We start from the raw sequence: 20468 nt of genomic DNA on the forward strand, positions 1-20468 counted from the left end.
TTGCAAAGTCAGATATACAGAGAGAAAAGACAGAGAGGAAGATCTTCCGTCCAATGATTCACTCCCCAGGTGGCCTCAACAGCTGGAGCTGTGCCAGTCCAAAGCCAGGAGCCCGAAACTTCTTCTGGGTGTCCCACGTGGGTGCAGGGTCCCAAGGCTTTGGGCTATCCTCGACTGCTTTCCCAGGCCACAAGCAGGGAGTTGGATGGGAAGCGGGGCAGCAGGAATTAGAACCGATGCAAGGCGAGGACTTGAGCTGCTAGGTTACCATGCTGGGCCTTCGTAGCAGTTTCTTAGTGCCATGTTCCTGGTGCTGATGGTTCAAGTGCCTTGGGTTCTTGGTACTCACTTTGCTGAAGTTCCAGCTCCTGGCTGTGACCTGATCTGGCTATTTCAGACATATGGAAGTGATCCAGAGGATGGGAGCTCTCCCTCTGCCTCTTGAAACAAACAAAAATAAATGTCATCTGAAAAATTCCTCCTCAGTGACATCTAGGTTGGTGCCTGGCCAAATATCTGGATGCTATGGTCCAGCCAGGGAGACATGTGGCGTGAGCCATCCCAGCAGCCAGATGGGGGCGGGGGCTGGAGGATGTTAATGAAGCCTAAACACCCCGGGGGAGGGACGGGGGAGACCTTGGGTGAATGAGAACATGCCTTAGGGTTATCCCTCCTAAAATCCTGCACTATGCACTATGGGAGTGCTGCCTTGAGCTCTGGGCCTCCCCTGCTTCAACCCCCTCTCCTGCAAGCACAGTGGGCATAGCCAAAAGGGTACAAGGCCTCAAGAGAAGGTGTGCAGGTTAGGCCAGACAGCAGAGAGGGCATGCCTGGGTGTATTGAGACCACCTGCTCTGTGGCTTTCTTATAGCTCGCTGGCTCCTCCAGGACGTGGTGGTGTCTCAGTCCTGCTGTCCCATTGTCAGCCTTGGGAAGGGCAGTAGCCGGGGCTGGCTCATGGAGGACAATCAGTAACTTAGCAGCCAGTACCCTGTTTCCCCGGTTTGGACCATATGACTGGTCTTCCAGCCATGCATGTCTTTAGCCAGACCCTTGCTGAATGTCAGTGGGGTGTGGGCACTCAATGCCATTGAAGCCTGGAGCCTTTGTTCCCGTTGTGCTGGGGAGATAAGATCAGCAGAGGGTACATGAACTGGAGTTCCATTCTAGGTCTCTGTATTTGTTTGCTTTTTTCTGTTTGCAAGTTCAAAAAGCAAGGGCTTTTCATTAGGAAAGGTTAGGGGGCAAAAGGTATTGAGAACCAGTGCCAGGTTAGGAGATTTCTTGATTCAGCTCTGGGTGGATGGCACTCTAGCCTGGAGCAAACACTTGTTGTCTTTGGGGGCCGGCCTCCCTTCCCTGTCAGTTGCTGGCAGTGTAAAGGACCAGCCCCTTTGTTGCTTTTTCCCCACTGGGACCAGTGTCCTCTAGTCCCCACTGGCACCCGTGTACCCTGTTGGCAGCATTTCCCCTTCAGACACTCTTCTGCTTAGTAATAATGTCTCCTGGGCTTATCTTGGTTCTGGCTCCATCCCAGAGACCCAGCCTTGCCTTGGGAGGGACAAGCCGGGGCAGACAGTAGGGTACTGTCCCTGCGGTGGCAGTGGCCCAGAGAGTCCATTAGCTGTCACACAAATAAGCCTGGGACAGCCTCACCAGGCCTGCCTGGATCAGCTGCTTCTGCCCTGTTGGGTCTCCCCCTACCCCTGGCAGCCATCCTTTTGATGTTATTAAAAGTCACACCCCATCCTGCTGCCTGACATTGCGTGCTTCATGCTAGCAGGTGTGGGGAAGATGGGCTCATCTCCCCACCGCTTAGCTTCCTTGTCTGGTCCTTCTAGGGACAGGCTGTCATCAAAATGCCATGTTCTCCTGAATCCACCAGCCAGTTAAAGCCTAAATAGGGTTGTGCAGGGGCCAGCCTCCAGCCTAGGAAGGTTTGGGGGAAGCACAGCTGGTGATACCAAAGCCACCAGGGAGGGGGCAAGGTCATGGCATCCTAGCAGGATGAGCCCTCTGCTTGCAGTGTTAGCATTTCATACAGATGCCAGTTTGAGTTCCAGCTGCTCCACTTTTGATCCAGTTCACTGCTTATGTGCCTGGGAAAGGCAGTGGAGGATGGCTTAAGTGCTTGGGTCCCTGCAGTCGTGTAGGGAGACCTGGAAGAAGCTCCTAGCTCAGCCACAACCATTTGCGGGATGAATCAGAGGATGGAATATCTCTCTCTCTCTCTCTCTCTCTCTCTCTGTCTCCCTATCTCTCTTTCAGATTATTGCCCAATAAAGCGTGTTGTTGTATATATATGTACAGTCTTGTAAACTACGGAAGTGGGGCTTTTCTGATTTATCCAGAATGGGTATTTTTAAGATTTGGTTATTTATATGGAATGAAGAGAGAGAGAGAGAGAGAGAGAGAAGTATCTTTCATCAGTTGATTGATACACCAGATGATCGCAGCATCTGAGGCTGGGCCGTGCCAAAGCCAGGAGCCACCATCTTCACCCAGGTCTCCTGTGTGGATGTCTGGTGTATAAGCATTGGAGACAACATCTGCTGCTTCCCAGGCACATTAACAGGGCCCTGGATTGGAAGTGAGGCAGCCTGGATTCAGACCAGCCTGCTCTACCACAACACTTCCCCCCACTGTGGAATGCATGTTCAACTCACACACGTGTCGCAGAGGATCTGTCATTGGGCACTACACATTTAGGTATCAGGGTGAAGGGAGTTTAGCCCAGGCCTCAGCAGAGTCACATTTTGCTGAGAGCACAGTGTTCACAGCAGTTGACTGCCTGGCAGTCTTGTGACCCATGTTTGTGCGGGCATAGGATGTGCCATGGTGGTAGAACAGAATGGCTGGAAGTACCACTTCTTCAAGGTGGGCATGAGTCAAAGTGCTTGATTAGAGTGAAGAATACAGGATGCCTTGCTGCTCTGCAGCTTGTGGCGGAGGTCCGCGGGTTTGCAGAGATGTGTGCTTGTCACAGCCCTGCCCTGTGCCGGGCGACAGCAGGTTGATACTGTGTGAGCAGGTGGATTTTGCCATCTATCGCAGAGAGAGCTGTGTCATGGGACACAGAGCAATGTTGTAAGGGCTGACGATGTCCTTGTCCCCTTGGATGCTGTGAGCTGGCAGCAGAGGTGTCTGGAGGAGGGTGTGCTCCGGGCCCTGAGGGGCTTGGCATAGTGTGCAGTGCGGCCCTGACACTGAGCTCATGTTTTGGCCTCTCGTATCTCCACAGGCCTGAATTATGTCCTGACTGCTGATGTGGCCAAGAAGGAGAAGGGTCAGCTGCCCAGGGTCTACTTTGTGCTGCCGGGGGAGACGGTGGGCCAGGTGGCAGAGAAGCTGCAGCTGGCGCACCTGGAGGAGGCGTGTCGCCACTACGTGGCCCATGTGAAGGTCAGTCCCCCACCCCCGTTCCCAGCTTCTGATCTCTGTCAGGTGTATGTTTGGAGCTGGGAGAAGTGTTTTTATCCATGTCTTTGTTGTTCATTTGCCTTATCTTACAGGTCTCAGCTTCTGAAAGGGGCTGGGGACCAGGGTTGGGCGCCGGCTTGCACGTGATTTGAGGGATAAGGTTTGGGGGAAGTTTCTCAGCCCTAAATGAGGCTCAGAGGTCCTTACAGGGTTAACTGAGTCACACTATTCCTGATGCCCGTCTCAGTGGCCCACCACACCTTAGCTGGTAGTCCCAGTTTAGGCATGTTAAAACTGGTTGGACTCGATTTTTTTTTTCCTATTTGATTATTTTGTTTATTTTAGGCATGCATTTTTTGGCCCCTTCTATCCCCTTTCTCTAAATAAACTTTCAAATGTTTTTCTCTTCTTGAAATTGTTTGTTAAATACACTTTGCTGCTAATTTGGGAGGCTGGGCTCTGAATAGCTACAGGGAGGGCCCCACTGTGGAGGAAAAATGCTGAAAGGGTTGAAGGCTGGAAGAGCCTGATGCTGCAGGAACACTGAACCCCCAGGCAGGGACCCTGAGCAAAGGAGGCCTCCATGAAGGCTGCACGATGCAGGCGATAGGTGGGTGCAATGAGCTGTGGGGTTTGGAATCCTACAGACCTTGGTGTGAACCAGTGTGTGGTTACTGTGTTCACTGTGTGTCTTGGTCTGAGTATCTCTAAAATGGACACAATACTATTGACCTTGAAAGGTGGTTGTGGGAATGAAACATTCTATGAGGAATGTAGAGGAACCGATATTTGATTGGACTGCACGTAACTCCCTACCGTGTAACATCTTTGACTTAGAGAAAGGATACATTCAGCCAGTGGATTTCTGACTGGTTGTAAAAATAGCATAATAAAACCATGGCTAGATGATGCCTTGTTGCTCAGTGAGTGCATCGTGCATGTCAGAACAGGAGTGTGACAGCTGCTGTTGGATGTTTCTGGGCTGTGAATAGGGGAATGGCCACACATCCACGAGCCTTGCGCAGCGCTCCGGAGTCGATATCTCAGAGATGCTTTCTAGTGGGGCTGGGCTGTGTCCTCTGCCAGGAGTCATGCCAGGGCCTGCCCAGCCCAGCTGCCCAGGGCTTGCGGGGTTGGCTCCTTATGCACTTCTCATGCTCCCATTAAGCCCCACCTGCCTCTTGGATTACATGGGCTCAGCAGTGTCACCGGGGCTGGGGAGGGGTCCTGGGCAGTCCCTGCCAGCACCTGTGTGTGGTGGTTGCACACTGGCTGGGGACAAGCCTCCCTGTTGGGTTCCTTTTGGCTCAGTCTATCCTGTAGATGCTTCAGTAGGGTCTTTTGTGACTTCCAGCTGTGGCTGGGAAGTTGTCTCTTGTTGGTCATTACCAGAGGTCCTTGCTGTGAGACAAGGGTCCCCAGGGGCCGGCAAGCCTTTACAGAGTGGGCCCATGCCAGTGGCATGACTGCTGCTATGCTGGTCAATGAGCAAGGCTGCCCATGGGATTGGTCCTGCTACCCCTGGATGTTCATGGTTGCTGGATTTAAGAAAGACTAGTAAGATTCCCAGTGAAATTTTGATTCTGGATGGATGAATCTTTTTTTTAGAATGAAAGAGAATTTGGTTTGGTATGAATGTGTGCCACATACATAGTATGGGATAGGGAGCCAGGCCTGTTTAATGGATAGAAACCTGCGGTGACTTGAAATTGCTTGGGCTTTTCTCCTATAACGAGATGGCTGGTGGTGTTGCCTGGGAGATTGAGAATTCTGAATCCTCCGGGGTTCAAGAGGTGATGTCACCTGCAAAAGGGGCTGATGACACTTTGGGACCTGTGTTGTGGATGGATAGATTATGCTGCTGCCTACGACACCAGCATCCCCCATGATTACTGGTTCAAGCACCGGCGGTTCCACTTCCTATCCAACTCCTTGCTAACACATCTGGGAAGGTAGCAAAAGGTGAGCTGGCTGCTTGGGCCCTTGCATCTGTGTAGGAGACATGGATGGGGTTTCAGGTTCCTGGCTTTGCCCTGGCTCAGCCCTGGCCATTGCAGCTGTTTGGGGAATGAACCAGTGGAAGGAAGAATTCTCTCTCTCTTTCTCTCTAACTCTTCAAAAACATACATGCAAGTTAAAAGAAGAATGTGGGGCCACTACATTCAGCAAAGCTGTTTGCTGTCCATGATTGTCCAGGCCATGGGTGAAGCCCTGGTGAGTGCCTGTAGGGTACTGTGAGAACCCTGGTGAGCTGGCCCCAGTGTGGTACTGTGACTGTGCACTGTGGGAAAACAGCCATGAATGCTGCAGTGGGTGTGGGGGCCCGGCTAGCAGCAGCCGTAGGGGAGGGAACTGGCAGATGGCTGCGGCGGGAGCCAGACGGGAGAGCACGCACAGCCTGTGTCTGGCCCGCATGATGCGTCTCTGGCCCGAGTGGAGCTTTTGCGCAGTCTGGCTCTGGGCTCCTTGGCCAAGTCATGGTAGACAAATAAGGGTGCTGTGGCTTATCACACACCAGATGGCCAGCAGACAGCGGGGGTTGCCACGGGGGGGCTGGTATGTTTTGTTTAGGCTATCTTTAGGTATTTTTCTTTCTTTCTCTCTTTAAACCTATTCCAATCTTTTTTTTTCCCCCTTTTTCCCTACAAGTTTTCATGCCATATATGGTGCTAAGTGTGTATATTGCAACAGGCTGCCTGGCTGACACCTGCCTTCAGCCTCACTCCTTTGGTCTGTGTCCATCCTGCACCCCAGCTGGATGTCCAGGAAGCATCATGGGCTTTGTGATGGGTCACACACCCCCGAGGGGCCAGGGTGTTCCCCAGGCCTCATTGTGCTAACAGGGCAGCTGCTTCCTCAAGTCCATGAACCCCAACCCACCTGCCTCCCCCTCTTCCATAACCCAGCCTACGGGTAAAGGATGGGCTGGAGAGCACTGCTGTCTCCAGGTTACCAGCCAAGACCTGGGCATATCCCCTTAGCCTCATGGCTGTCTGGGCCTTGGTCTCGGTGTCCCTTCTATCACGTGGTCACACTGGCCCTGGGCCTTGGCTCCTATCCGGAGTCTTTTCTGTCCTGGACCCTGCCTTACTGGGCCCTCAGGCTCACCCTGACGTCCCTGCTGCCTCGTTCATCAGAGCCCTGGTTTCTATCACATCTGGACTGAAACATGCACCACCTGCATGGGTTTTGCTGGAAAAAAAAATTAATGGTAGGCACATAACTCCTGCAGTATTTTATTGCATATTTGCTCTTCAAGTCAGCTGACTTCTAGCCACAAAGAAAACCACTGAACACACTTGGTATCCTCTTGTAAACAAAACCAGCAATACATGCCACAAACAGAAAGCAACCATAACAATAAATGCCAGAGACATGTTTACTCTGAGGACCCAGCAGTGACACTGAAGTCCAGCTGTGTTTCATCACTGGCCAGAGACTCTGGGGAAACCCCTGCCTGCGCTGTAGAGGACAGAGGGAAGTGGTGGTGGCTCCGGCCCTGCACTGGAACTTTCTCTGCACCAATCAGAAGGGCAGAACTGAGGCTGCTGCTGTGGCGTGTCTGGTAAAGCTGCCGGCCGTAATGTCATCATCCCATATGGGTGCTGGTTCAAGTCTGGGCTGTTCTACTTCTGATGCAGCTTCCTGCTTATGGCCTGGGAAAGCAGTGGAGGATGGCCCAAGTCCTTTGGCCCCTACATGTCCATGGCTCCTGGCTTTGGGCCATCCCAGTTCCAGCTGTTTTGAGCATTTGGAGAGTGAACCAGCTGAAGCAGGTTCCATCCCACCTGCTGAGGGCTCAGTTAGCCCCAGCACTTGGACCTCCTCAGTGCCTGCCCTGTCTAGGCCTTTCTTTGTGTCCCCCAGCCCAGCGCCTGCTCGCCTGCCATACAGCACTGTGTTGGAGCTGCTCGTTGAGTTGGCCACAGTGCAGGATCATTAATGCTTACGATCGAGCGTGGCCTACTCACTGTGGGGGAGTGAAGGTGTGGGATGTTGGAGGGGGTCTTGACGTGTGGCCTGGCGATGACTGTCCATTCACAAGTCCCATGTGGTACCCTGGGGACTTCTGTGTGATAGGCATAAGAGCTGCCTCCATGGAGGCTGGAATCCAGGGAGATAAGGAGTTTAAGGAAGGGGGTTCCCCTGCCCCCTGCCAAGCTGAGCTGGGGGCAGCGGGATGACTGCCCGCTCTGTGTCACAGACTCCTGCTCAAAAACTTCTGGAAGCCTTGGCTGAGCAGAATCTTGTGTTGTGATGCATGTTATAACACAAGCAGGTCAGCACTCTGATTCAGCCAGGGAATGCCCACACGGTGCTCATGAGGTTGTTCTTTGTCCTTCTGGAAGGCTCTTCAGGGGCATTGGAGTCTTCTGGTCCTGCAGCTTCTCCGTTATCTGTGTGGGACAGGTACACGTAGGTCCTGTCCTGGCCAGGGGCAAGGATTTGTGGCTTCTTGGACATCATGTCCTGGGCTCTCACCTCTGAGCAGAGGCCTGGGTGAATTCCCGGTGGGTGGGGGAACCCCCTGGCTGCCAGGTGTCCTGGCATTTTTTTCTGCCTTCTTTAAGTTTAAGAAGCAGATAGTCAAGGAAGGGAGACTTAAGCCAGCGTTCTTGTAAGAACTCCTTGTGAGAAAGGAAACCCACAACGCTTCTTTCCTTACGTGACAGATAGCACGCTGAGTCTCCTGGTTATCTTGATAACGTAAGAAGGTTGTGAGCTTTGACCAAAAGGGATGTGAACTTCAGATACTGGAGATAGTATGAACCACTCTTTTTTTTTTTTTAACTTTTAAAAAGTTAGTAGTGTAGGCTGTCCCTTCACTGCTGCCACCCAGGTGCACGTTAGCTGTGAGCTGAAACTGCAGCTGGAACCAGGACTGAGCCCAGGCACCGCAGAGCGGGGTGTAGGCAGCCTGAGCAGTTCCTCACCCACTGGGGCACATGCTCCAGCTCATGTCCTTTTCTAAAACGTGAGTTAATAGAAATACATGGAACAGTCACGGTGCTGACATGCTGATGGTTTTGTCTTGAGCTTCCTGATAGTTAAGAGGATGCAACATGGTGAACGGTTGTGGGCAAAACTTTTATTTTGGGAGGCATCTTGCTGTTCCTCTGAGATGATCTCCCAGTGCAGAACTCGTGCTCTTCCGTGCCTTAGAACATCAGCGTCCTTCAGAACCATGCAGTCACGTGCTCTTGTGTTGTTGGGGTTGTCATGATGTTTGAGGGCATGTATAAAGGGTTACAGAGTCAACGCACGTAGTCATTACAAGAGGGATTCTCTTCAAAGCAGTCTCCTTCTGGTCGTTTCTGTGTTGGAACCCCATCTTCATTTTACTTGTTCCTTTTTAGCTGTGGCATGTTTTTCATCTGTCGAAGCGCCGTTCGACCTGGGGAGCAGATTGATAATAGTGTGGGGAAAGTGGAGTGTGATAATGCTGGACAGACCTTGTTGTTCAAGGATTTAATAATTACCCACCCTCCTGTGGAAGAGGATTCTAAAAGAATTCTGGCATTTAGGGTGATACAGAAGCTGCTGACACTAACGAAGCTTCTAGTGTTTGTTGGTGAATGTTGGGTACTCCTGGTGGGAGAGTTGATATGTTCCCCCTCATTTTGCTCTTTGGAAACTATGACATAGAGTAACTTGCTCCTGCAGGTCTCCCTTGTGGATACAGGTGCCCAAGGACTTCAGCCATCCCCCACTGCTGTCCCAGGCCATCAGCGTGGAGCTGGATTAGAAGTGGGGCACCTGGGCCTTGAACTGGCGACCATGGAAGATGCTGGTGCCGTACATGGAGAATCAAATTGCTACACTACCACACCAGGCCCCTACCATAAGCATCTTTGAATCACATTTTTCATAAACATTTCAACCCTTGCAATCCAGTGGTAGTTTAAACTCCTGAGTATGGCTTCTCAGAGTTGGTTGCTATTCCCCAGTGAGGGATAGTGCTGGTTGTGGGAGGGCAGCTTGCTCTGCTGGTCCCTGGAGTTTAGCTCCTGGGAGAGTGGGTGTGTAGGTTGTGAGTACGGCTTTGAGTGCCAGCCCCTCTGCTAGATGCCACTGGAGCACTGCTTGGGGGCATGAGGGTGGGGCTGGGTGCCAGTGGCAGGGGCAGGGCAGGGGGGTGGGGATGTGATGATGCCAGGGACACATTTGTCAGCTGTGTTAGAACTCAATGTTGTTACTTCGGAGGGTGCCAGAGTGGATGAAGGCAGCAGGCCCGGTGGCTGTTGAGGGGCTTCCTGCCTTGAAGTCAGGGCAGAAGCATTTCCTGTGAGCCACAAATAATGCTCTCCACCTGTAGGGGATTCCTGGGAAGCAAAGCACTGGCCTGCCTTCACTCCCCCGCCCACAGCTGTTCTGCTGGCTGCCAGCCAACTTTTCCCCATTTCACAGCAGAGGACTGTGAGTGGGGGAGGGGCGCCAGGGATGATAACAGGCATATTTCAGCTCTGGTTCCCCCCCCCCACCTCACCTGCCCCCCAGCCCGTGGGACTCTTCCGCTGTGTCTGGCCACCCGTCTAGCCTGGCGTGGCCTCAGCCACCCGGAAGCCCTTCCTCCTCCTCCTCAGAAGTGCATCTCTGTGCCTCCCGCCCTCCCCTCCTGTCCCCTGCTCCACCCCCACTTCCTCCTCCCCCAGGGTTGGTGCCCCCCTCTCTCCTGGGGTCTCCAGTTTTGTTATTTCATCCAGCAGTCAGCCTCGCTTTTCTTCCTCCACAGCTGACCTTTCTAGACATTTCTCGTGCTTCCCCTTGCGTAAGGTTGGGAAAAGTCAGGGAGGAGATGTTCCCAGACAGCAAGGAAGACAGCGGAGACAAGGGAGATGAGGCAGCTGTTTGTTCTCCTTCCCGGTTGCCTGTTTGGCCCAGGTGGCTGCTGCAGTACCATCCCTTGGCTCTGCATCTGACCGTGATGTTCGTTCATGGTGCACCCCCTTATCTGGCATCTGCTGTTTCAGCCTCTGCTCCCCCTGGACCAGTGCCTCTCAATGTGAGGAGAGACGGGAACACTGGCCCCGAAGACTGCTAAGAGCCCTTGCGTTTTGGACTAGGCACCATTTTAAATATCTGCTTCCCTTAAGTCTTAAGGTTCACATCCTTGAAGTTTTGTTGTCCGCCAGTCTGCTGTAACCTCACAACCCTGTGTTCTCCACCGGTCTGCTGTAACTTTGTAATTCTGTTGCCACCAATCCACTGTAACCTCAGGCACTGTACCTGACGGCCCTACCCACCAATCCCTTGCAGCCCCACCCCAAGTACCATGTGGCCTGCCCACGGCCCTATCTGCCAATCCCTCATGGCCCCATGATACCCACCCCGGTCATAAAGGCTCTCCTGTGTGTGTGCTCTCTCTCTCTCTCCCTCCCTTGAAGCCCCCTCCTATCACTATGGCAGAGCAAGAGACCTCTCTCTCTCTTTCTTTTTCTCTCTTTCTGCGTTCACTCTCTTCATTGTGGCCACCTCTCCCTGCATTAAATAAAGACCTTCTGTGTGACTTGCTGCATCTGGCATCTTGTGTTAGTAGTAAAATTTCACAGCATTCATCCAACCAGGCTTGTTAGAGCAATTTTAACAGCAGGTAGATTGCCTCCTGACTTGATTAATGAATGAGTCCCAAGTCCCATGAATGTGGACTGCAGCCAAGGCAGCCCTGGAAAGCACTATGTCTGGAGTCGTAGAGGTTCAGGGTCATTTTGTAAGTGATCAAACCAACCAGGGCTTCCGGAAAGATCCTCAGATGCTGCTGTTTGTCTCCATTCTCCTAGCACCACACTGAGTGCTTCGCATTGTTCGATTGCCCATGAGTGTCCAAACGAGCTGGGACCTGTCCAAGAACACGTGCTCAAGGCATTTTGCTAGAAGTCCTTCATGCTAGCTCTGGATCAGCAGTACATTTCTCGTTAGCTTCTTTGTGTTATCCAAGCTATTCTTGAACGGTTGTGGGAAAACATATTGTTTACTATCATGAGCAGACTAATGCCTGTCAGATCACGCCATCTGCTCATCAGCTGGGAATACTCAGCTACCTGAGGACACTGTCCTATGTCTTAGAGCTGGCTGGCTTTGGAAGGCACCATGCTCTGAACTGGGGACTATCTTAGGGCCATCTGGGGGCACTGTTGGAGGTGGTCCTGAATCCACACTTAACTGCCCTGAAACGGGTGTGTGGCACAGCCAGCTGCATCCTCATTCTGGGTGTGCCAGCCCAGGCCCGCTTGGTCCCAGTTGTGAAATGTTGAAATTCTTAATGTCCCACTGCTCTGATGTGCAGTGAGCATCTTTGGGCACCTGAGTGTTGTCTCTGCAAGACAGGATCCCAGCCAAGGCATTGGCCAAGGCTTTGCTAGGCTCTTGTGGTGGCTGCTTGTGTTTCCTGGCATGCAGCTTCAGCCAGTGGTGCTGTTCTACTGCTTTGTCCCCAAATGAAGTCCTTCTTAGCTCCTCGCACCCCTTCTGTCAGTATGTGGAGCTTCGTCATCCCACGTGGCAGCTGCAGTTGCACCTGCTGGTCCTTTCCGTGGAGCAGGCCTTGGTGAGCCTCAGGTCCCTTGTTTTCTGCACTCAACAACACGAAGAGCATCATTCGTTGTGCTGGCATCTCCCAAGGTTGCATCACGGAGGATGATCACAAGTGCTACTTCAACAACAAAGCAAAGCTTGGTCCTGCACAAGCTTTGGCTCCTACTGCGTTTAGCAAGCTGCATTTAACTTTGGGAGATTTTCTTTACTACTGACCTCAGAGAACTTTAGAAGCTGAGGTGCACAAGCGGAACATGGTTTTTGTCATCTCCCTGGTGGACTTGACCTTTATTCTCTTGGTGTCTGGGAGATGTTGCTGCAGTGTGGACTGTGTTCTGTAAGTCACTTGGTTTTATGCTTTTTCTCTCTGTTTACACGTCAGTTGTTCTTTAGTTAAACATTGCAGTAGTGGAAGGACTTTGTGAAATTTCCTATCTAGAGGTTTTTTTTTTTTTTTCTCTTGAGAGCCTTCTCATTACTGAGACGTGCTAGAAGATATTGCAGGTTCTAACCCCAGTCTCCAGAGTCCCCACCGTTTATAAATTTTGACTTCCATCAGTCCTTTGCGACTGAGTTGTTCCGTTCTATTTGTTAGTGGCCTCCTACACCATGGAAGACTTTCTGAAAGACTGTATCATGCTAAATTTAGCTGGGTTTGTGGTAGCCTTGACCGACTGCTCATCTTAATGGAAGAAAATATGATCCTCTCTGTCCCACCCTCGTCATTACGTTATGACAGGTGTATGTCCAGATGAAGCGGCTACTGGATAAGTGAGTGTCTTTTTAAAACTGTGACCCGTCGTTGCGATGGATGTACTTGCTTCCATATGCAACAGGCTCATTTTGAGTGCTTGTACTTGCTGACAGTGAGCTGGGCTGGGCTCAGGCAGCAATGTAGCCACAACCAGCTGTATCTAGACTTAGGCGAATGGCGCTTAAAGGGGCCCGACGGGGTTAGCAAGCACCCTAGTGACAGGAATAGAAATGGGAGCTCCAGTGAAGGTAGAAGCGAGGTTGGCAGGTTGTAAGAGAATGGGCCTGACCTGAGGCCTATGGCTGCCCAGCAGAGTGCAGATGTGACTGAGGCATAATTCCACACCTGTGTTCCACAGCCAGACCCACGTGTACTTCTCACCTCCTGAATTTCTGTTTTCTGTGATGTTGAAGTGAGGGTTACTGGGATGGTTTATACAGAGTACCCCAGAGCTGTGCAGAGCCATGGCTGGGACTCTTTGTGAACCCCTTTATTTTGATTTACCTGGTTTCCTTGGGAGTCCCCCATGTTACCTTGACTGCGTGGTAAAGGCTGGGTTGGCAGGTGCAAGCAGGGACTTGTCTCATATTGCAGGCAGGAGTTACTGACAGATAAGACTGTAGAGGTGGAAGGTGGAGAAAACTGTTGTGTACCTTCTATGGCCAGTGAGTCTGCCCCGTGCCCCTGCTGTTGAGTGCATCCGGGGTAGGATCTGAGAATCTGCCATGTGCCATTGCTGTGGTCCCAGGTGACCACCCTGAGGCACCCCTTGCTGAATGGCCACGGGCTTGGTCTTGGCAGTGTTTTGGCAGGGAGTCCTGGAGACCCTTGGGCGGTGATGGAATTTGCTGTTGTATCTTAGTGTGTCTTCCAGGATTCAGGTCTGAATTGCTGAGGAGAGGAGTGAACCACAGAAGGCATCCCTGGTGGAGGGATGTGTGTGTGTGTGTGTGTGTGTGTGTGTGTGTAAGGGGGACATTCCAGGGAGAGAGGACAGCTCGTGCAAAGGTTCCTGGTATGGTCTTGGTCTTAGCTATCTAGGAGGCGTTGTGAGATAGCGGAATGACAGCTGGAAGATCTCTTGGGCCAAGCAGTGGCTGAACATGAAGCCAGGTGAGAAGTGGGTTCCAGCTCACTTCTACTGGTATCTGTCCAAGTGCGGGCACTGCCAAAGCTGCTTTGAGAGTGTGTGCGTATCTTAGGGTTGTGTCAGGACAGTTTTAAATTCTCTGAGGATCACATGGCCCTGGAGAACCACATGGAAGTCATGCTGCCCAGCAGCTGCCCTTATCCCTCAGGGCCCCAGCATTTCTTCTTGGGGTTGGGCCACCTGTGACCTTGGCTAACCTCCTTCTCAAAAGTGCAGCAGAGGGCCCAGGAGCATGCCCCTCGCAAGGGCTTGGCAACTTCGGCCAGCCAGCTTTAGAATCCAGTGGGCGGTTCTGGTTGTTTGCTATTCTTGACTGTGAGTGTGCATGGGTTGCATCAGTGGCACTCAGGCTGGCTGGGACCATCTGGATAGGAGTGTGTGTGTATGTGTTAATGCCTCTTTGAATCACAAAGGAGCTTGGGCATCAGGCTAGCTTGCAGGTGTGTGTGGCACCACAGGAGGCTTGGCACTTCTGAAAGAGGATGGATTTGGATAACTTCTGTCACAAAGCATCTGCCTTCCCTGGCCAGCGGCCTCCTTGTGTCATCCTCCAGGCTCACAGGCTGCCTCTGGGGCTGACCCCTGGGGACACGTGTGCCTCTCCACATCTGAGAATTTTCTCCCTGTCCAGCAATGCAGAGGCTTTACTGTAATGATCTTTTTAAAAAAACTGTTTAATTGCAAAGTGAAAATAATAATGATGGAGTAAATACAAGGAAGAGAGAGAGACAGAGACAGAGGAGCAGACATTAGGCAGAGTCCAGAATTATCTCTGAATGAGAGCCCAGGCTGTGGAACCTCCTCAATGAGAGGTGTCAAGAAATGAAAAGCTTTCGTGTCATGGCCCAGAGCAAGACTCAGATGAGGTTGCTTGCGTCATCCGCTTCTGACCTCTTGTTCATTGGTGCCGTCGCTTGCTGGTTGCTGGAGGGGCAGAAGCTCGTCGGAACCGAAGCTACGGCTTGGTTTTTCTGAGAAGGAGCTGTAGTCCGTGTGGGTGGTGACTGAAGCCCAGCGGGTCATCCCTGGCAGGGGTGGCCGTGGGACGTGGGTGGGAGGGAAGAACGGAGATGGTGTGAGCACAGCCTTGAAGCACCAGGTCAGCTGCTGTGGAGTGAGTGCGTTTGCTTCCTGTGTGCTGATGGAAGCCCTTGGTAACTCTTCCTGGTGTTTCCTTCCTGGATCCTGAGTGGGAAGACATGACTAAGAGCTCACTTTGAAGTTCCTGGAAATGAGATCCAGAAGCCAACAGAATGTGAGTCTGCATTTGGCCCCCTAGGAAGCAACCTTAGGGAGGCTTAAAAGGAACGAGGGACACGGGTTCAACCGCCTTTTGTCACCGCACCACCAGCAGGTCTTGAGCCAGGGTCCCCTATTCCCCAACTGCCGTCCTTCACTTTCCCCACCTGTTAGGTCAGACAGGGGCTGGTGGTTGGCCCGTGGCCAGGAGGCCTGCATCCCACCTCTGAGTGCCTCGGTTTGCTTCCCAACCCTGGTTGCTCTTTCCAGCCTCCTGCATGCTGTGTGTCCTGGGAGGCCATGCTGTTGACCCAGGTTACGGAGTCCTTGCCGGTCACATAGGAGACCCACATTGCATCCCTCAGTGCTGGCTGTAACAGGCCTGTGGGAGGTGAACCAGCCTAGGGGAGCATCTCTCTCTTTCCCTCTGTCTTGATCCCTTGTTGGCGCTCTTTCTGCCACTCCAGGAAATAAGGTAAATCAAGTTGGGAGAATCCTGGAACCTGTGTGATAGGATGCTCTGAGGATTTATAAGGTACTGCATCTTATGTGATTCCACTGGCCCCTGGCACTTAGGTCCACTGGAAACCTTAAGGTGATGGAAAATCTGTGAAGTCTGATGTTACAAATAGAAGCCTGCATTTTTCCAGCCAACCTAAGATTACATTGTGTGGAAGCTAAAAATGTGTATTCTAGAGAAAATCAACTTGAGCAAGCAAAAAAAAAAAAAAAAAAAAAAACCCAAAAAACGAAACAAAAGAGTCCTAAAACTTTTAAGTCTCATCAGGGTTTTTTTTTGTTTGTTTGTTTTTGGTTTTGATGGTTCATTGTCCATGCTCATTCCAGTTTTTCAATATGCATTAAAAAGCCTTATATAGTCATAAATGCATGTATTTAAGATGCCAGGGTATGGGCAGGAGTGGCTCAGAGGCTACTTGCAGCATCCACAGCCTGTATCTGAGTGCTTGGTTCAGTCCCAGTTCCCCTGTCAATTCTAGCTTCCTGCTTGTGTGCACCCTGAAAGGCATCTGTGGTAGCTGAAGTTGCTGGGGCCTTTGTCACCCACATGGAAGACCTGGAAGCAGTTCTGAGCTCCTTGCTTCAGTCTGGCCAGACCCCGGCCGTTGAAATATCAGGTGGAAGATCTCTCTCATTCTCTCTGCCTTTCAAATCAACAAAAATAAATAAAATGAAGAGGAATGTGATGTTGGAAGGACTCCACGCATGACCTCACACTTCTTTCCAAGGGCCCTGGTGTGTGCTGTCTCATTTGATTTGCACAGTGGCGTTACTGGATTCTGTGAGTGCCATTTATAGTGTGTGCAGTGATGTCATTGGCTGTCAGTGGACGAGGGAGCTGGGACGTTAGCCTCATTTCCTGCTTCTGCGCAGTGTGTATGCTACCCGGCTTTCCCGCTTTGGGTTCCTGTTCACATGGGTGATTCTATATTTTGGATGGGTGCTCTCTCAGTTACTATGTGCTTGCTGTATAACAAACCACCCCCTAGATCTTGGGGGTGAAAGCCACGGTTTTGTCTTGCTCATGGGTCTGTGGGTCTTGCACGTTGAGGGCGCATGCAGGGGGATGGCTGAGTGGTGTTTCCTGCAGCCGCATTCCTCTGGGGCGTCTACACTTCCGAGTGCACAGGACCAAGACCTCGGATGGGCTGGCGGCCAGAACACTTGCAATGGCCTGCCTGTGTGGTCTCTCTGCAGGGACTGGTGTGGGCTTCCCGTAGTGAGGGTCTCTGGAAAGCAAAGTGCAGAGTACGTGGCACCTCTGGTACTCATGGGGCCACCACAGGCTGTGTCCGTGTTCAAGGAGAAGGTATCCAGACCTTCCCACTGGGGATGGGTGTGATGCCTCTTTTTTGAAAGGAAGATGACTTTAGGATGGAGGGATATGCGTTCTCTACATTTGAAGGTGAGATGAGTGTACAGGGAGTTCAGTGGAGGATCTAGAATGGGGTGCCCGGTGAGGATGAGGGGACCAGTTGTTGATGAGCCCACAGGTGTTGATTTTACTTTGCCCTGTGTTGGTGGGGGGAGGGGGGCAGGCTAGTGGCCTGTGCAGAGCATCACTTTCTGTGGAAATCCCGGATGCTCTCCGTTTGGTTGAGAATCTGACCTGCCTAAAGGCAGCGCGAAGATGTATTTCGACTTACACAGGCCCTTGCAAGGTTCCATCCCCCAGCTAGAAAGTGAAAAGTTCATCTCAACCCGTGTCCTGTCTTGCTTCTATCTTAAGTCAGACGGGAAGGAGGCACTCGGCACCAGGAGAAGGTGGGCCGTCAGAGTTTATTTGCCAGCGAGGTGAAGTTTATTTTCAGTCCTGGGATTCTTCCTGGCCGGGGAGGGTTTTTCTTTTGAGGCTGTTCATCACGTGTTTCCTTTCCTTTTGCCATTCCCCACCGCCTGTGGGAGCACTGTCTTATTTTTGAGTGTCTCCGTCCTCAGAGTCTTATTTTAAATAATGACTGGAGAGACTCCAGGCTAAGTAGAGAGTAAATTCCTATCATGTTGTGACCTTTGGCGTTGGATCAAGTGTAGAGTAATAAAACACCAATCCCCAGAGTTACCTTTGCTATGTGTGTGTGTGTGTGTGTGTGTGTGTGTGTGTGTGTTCCTCCTCGTATTCTTTCCTGTTACTCCATATCCACACAAGATCTTGAAGCCAAGGATTGTTACATTAAGATCCAATCTGAAATCAAAACTTACGGTTTTCATCCATAAGACATAAAGCTGTGGATCTCCCCATGGGATGTAGTTACCTTTCCCTAAACTTCCTGAGCCCCACGCTTGACTTCTTATGAAGTCTTTGGAAAGTTCCCTGACGTTCCCCCTGCCATTTCCCCTCGGAGGAAGGGGGGATATTAACTGCACAAACCTCTGAAGGTCATAGACTCGCAGCTGCTTTCCTGCATTGCTGGAGGAGGGCTGTCTGGGTGGGGACTGCTTCCAGGTGGTGCTGGGGGAGTGCCACCGACTGCCTCCCAGGGGCATGCCTTAGCAGGAAACTGGAGTCTGGAGTGGAGTGGGGAGTTGAACCCAGGCACTCTGCTGTGGGATATGAGCACCTCAGCGAGCAAAGGCTAACTGACGGCAAAGGCTGTGCTGTTGACTTTCATTTCCTTCATGATGAGTAAAGTGGTTTTTCTTTCATCTACCTGTTAGGCCTTGTGTATCATTCTCTGGAAAAGAAAAAAGAAAGGGTGTTCAGATCCATCGCTCATTTTTTTAAAAAGATTTATTTATTTTTATTGGAAAGGCAGATATACAGAGAGGAGGAGAGACAGAGAGGACGATCTTCTGTCTCTTGGTCCACTTCCCAAGTGATTGCAACGGCTGGAATTGAGCCAGTCCGAAGCCAGGAGCTCTTCTGGGTCTCCCATGCGGGTGCAGGGTCCCAAAGCTTTGGGCTGTCCTCGACTGCTTTCCCAGGCCACAAGCAGGGAGTTGGATGGAAAGCAGGGCCACCGGCATCTGTATGGGATCCTGGCGCGTACAAGGCAAGGACTTTAACCACTACACGATCGCGCCCAGCTCCCATCATTCATTTTTAATGCATTTTTCTTCATTTCAGAGATACAGACAGCCTGAGAGTGCTCTGGATTTGAGCCTGTCATCAAGTGTATAGTTTGCAAATATTTTCTCCCATTCTGTAGGTTGTCTTCATGCTGTTGGTTGTTGCTTTTGTTCACAAAAGTGCTAGTTTGACAAAAATCCCATTTCTTTATTTTTGCTTTTGTTTTCTGCACTTATGAGGTCTGTCCTAAAAAAAAAAAAAAATCTTGTCCATTCCAATGGCCTGAAATGTTTATCCTGGTTTTTCTTCCTAATGTTCTCCTAGTTTTGAGTCTTTTTAAAGGACCTTTATTCATTTTGAAATTAGTGGTTTGTGGTGGGGTGGAGAAGGGAATCAAATTTCATTCTCTACACATGTATATCCAAATTTCCCAGAAAGTTTTGTTGGAAAAAAAAAAAACTGTCCTTTCTCCAGTATGCAAGCAAGCAAGCTTAGCAGCTTTGCCAGGAACTTGGACTTACCTCTAAGCTCGGAATTCTGTTCCATTGGTCTACATCTGTTTTGATGCCAGTACCATGCTGGTTTAGTTGCTGTCACTTTAAAAAATTTACATCTGGAAGGCAGAATCACAGAGATATGGAGAAAGATCTTCCATGCATTGGTTCCATCCCTAAATGGCCTCAACAACCAGGACTGGGCTAGTCCAAAGCCAGATATCCTCCAGGGTTTCTGACATGGCTGGCAGGAGCTCAGGAACTTGAGCCACCTGCTGTTTCTTTCCCAGGTGCATCAGTAGGGAGCTGGATTGGAAGTAAAGAGCAGCTTATACTGCTCTGCTAAGATGCTAGTCCCTGTTGTCACTTTATGGATTCTTTTATTAGAAAAAAAGACGTTAAAAGATTTATTTATTTTTAGCTGAGAGGGAGATTTACAGAGAAAGGAGGAGAGACTGAGAAAAAGATCTTTCATCTGCTGGTTCACTCCCCAAATGGCTGCAATGGCCAGAGCTGAGTCTACCCAAAGCCAGGAGCCAGGAACTTCTAGTTCCTTGTGTGAGTGCAGGGGTCCAAGAACTTGGGCCATTCTCCATTGCTTTTGGTATGCTGGCACCACAGGGCAAAAGATTAGCTTGCTGTGCCATTTGTTTATTTAAAAAAAAAAAGATTTATTTCTATTTGAGAGGTAGCTTTACAGAGAGAAGGAGAGAACCAAGAAGGAAAGATCTTCCATCTACTGCTTCACTCCCCAAATGGCTGCAGTGGCCAAAGCTGAACCAGTCTGAAGCTGGGAACCAGGAGCTTCTTCTGGGTTTCCCATGTGGGTGCAGGGTCTCAAGGACATGGAACATTCCCTGCTGATTTCCCAAGCTGCAAGCATGGAGCTGGATCAGAAGTGGAGTAGCCAGGACTCGAACCCACATGGGATACTGGCAGTTCAGGTGGAGAATTAGCCCGTGAGCCACCCTCCGCCCCCCAAACCCCTATAGCTTATTTTCCTAATGGCTTTGATAAGAATACTGACATCCTTCCTGAAGCTGTAATTCCTGTGAAGAAGGAATCCTTAATTATTTATTTTTTTGGACGAGACAAAGCTGGGTCTTGGATGAAGGATCCACACCTAGGTAGTGAGAACTTTACTTTGTCCCAGAAGTCGGATCAGGACATCACAACTGGGGGGGTCTTTGCCATTTAGACAGGTGCCATGGAGGGACTGGGGTGGGGAGGGGCCCCCAGGGAGCAGGAAGGCCCCAGGCATGATTTCCCTTCAAGAACTTGTGCGGCAGAAGTGGCAGTATGGAGTCAGTGGGGCGCCCGGAGTGCGGAACCCCAGTGCTGCCTGGATGTAGT

The 20468-nt window shown here is 51.0% G+C and overlaps 1 protein-coding gene across 1 annotated transcript in view; it reads left to right on the top strand.

Annotated features, from left to right (window-relative positions):
* ITGA9 (integrin subunit alpha 9) overlaps nt 1-20468 on the top strand; it is a 238213-nt gene that overhangs the window by 75907 nt on the left and 141838 nt on the right. The window contains exon 15 of the mRNA XM_058657132.1: nt 3242-3402. Within this exon, the coding sequence (XP_058513115.1) occupies nt 3242-3402 (161 nt within the window). The remainder of the gene's footprint in view (nt 1-3241; nt 3403-20468) is intronic.

This window comes from Ochotona princeps, chromosome 30 (assembly GCF_030435755.1).
Source record: "Ochotona princeps isolate mOchPri1 chromosome 30, mOchPri1.hap1, whole genome shotgun sequence".
Lineage (NCBI taxonomy): Eukaryota > Metazoa > Chordata > Mammalia > Lagomorpha > Ochotonidae > Ochotona > Ochotona princeps.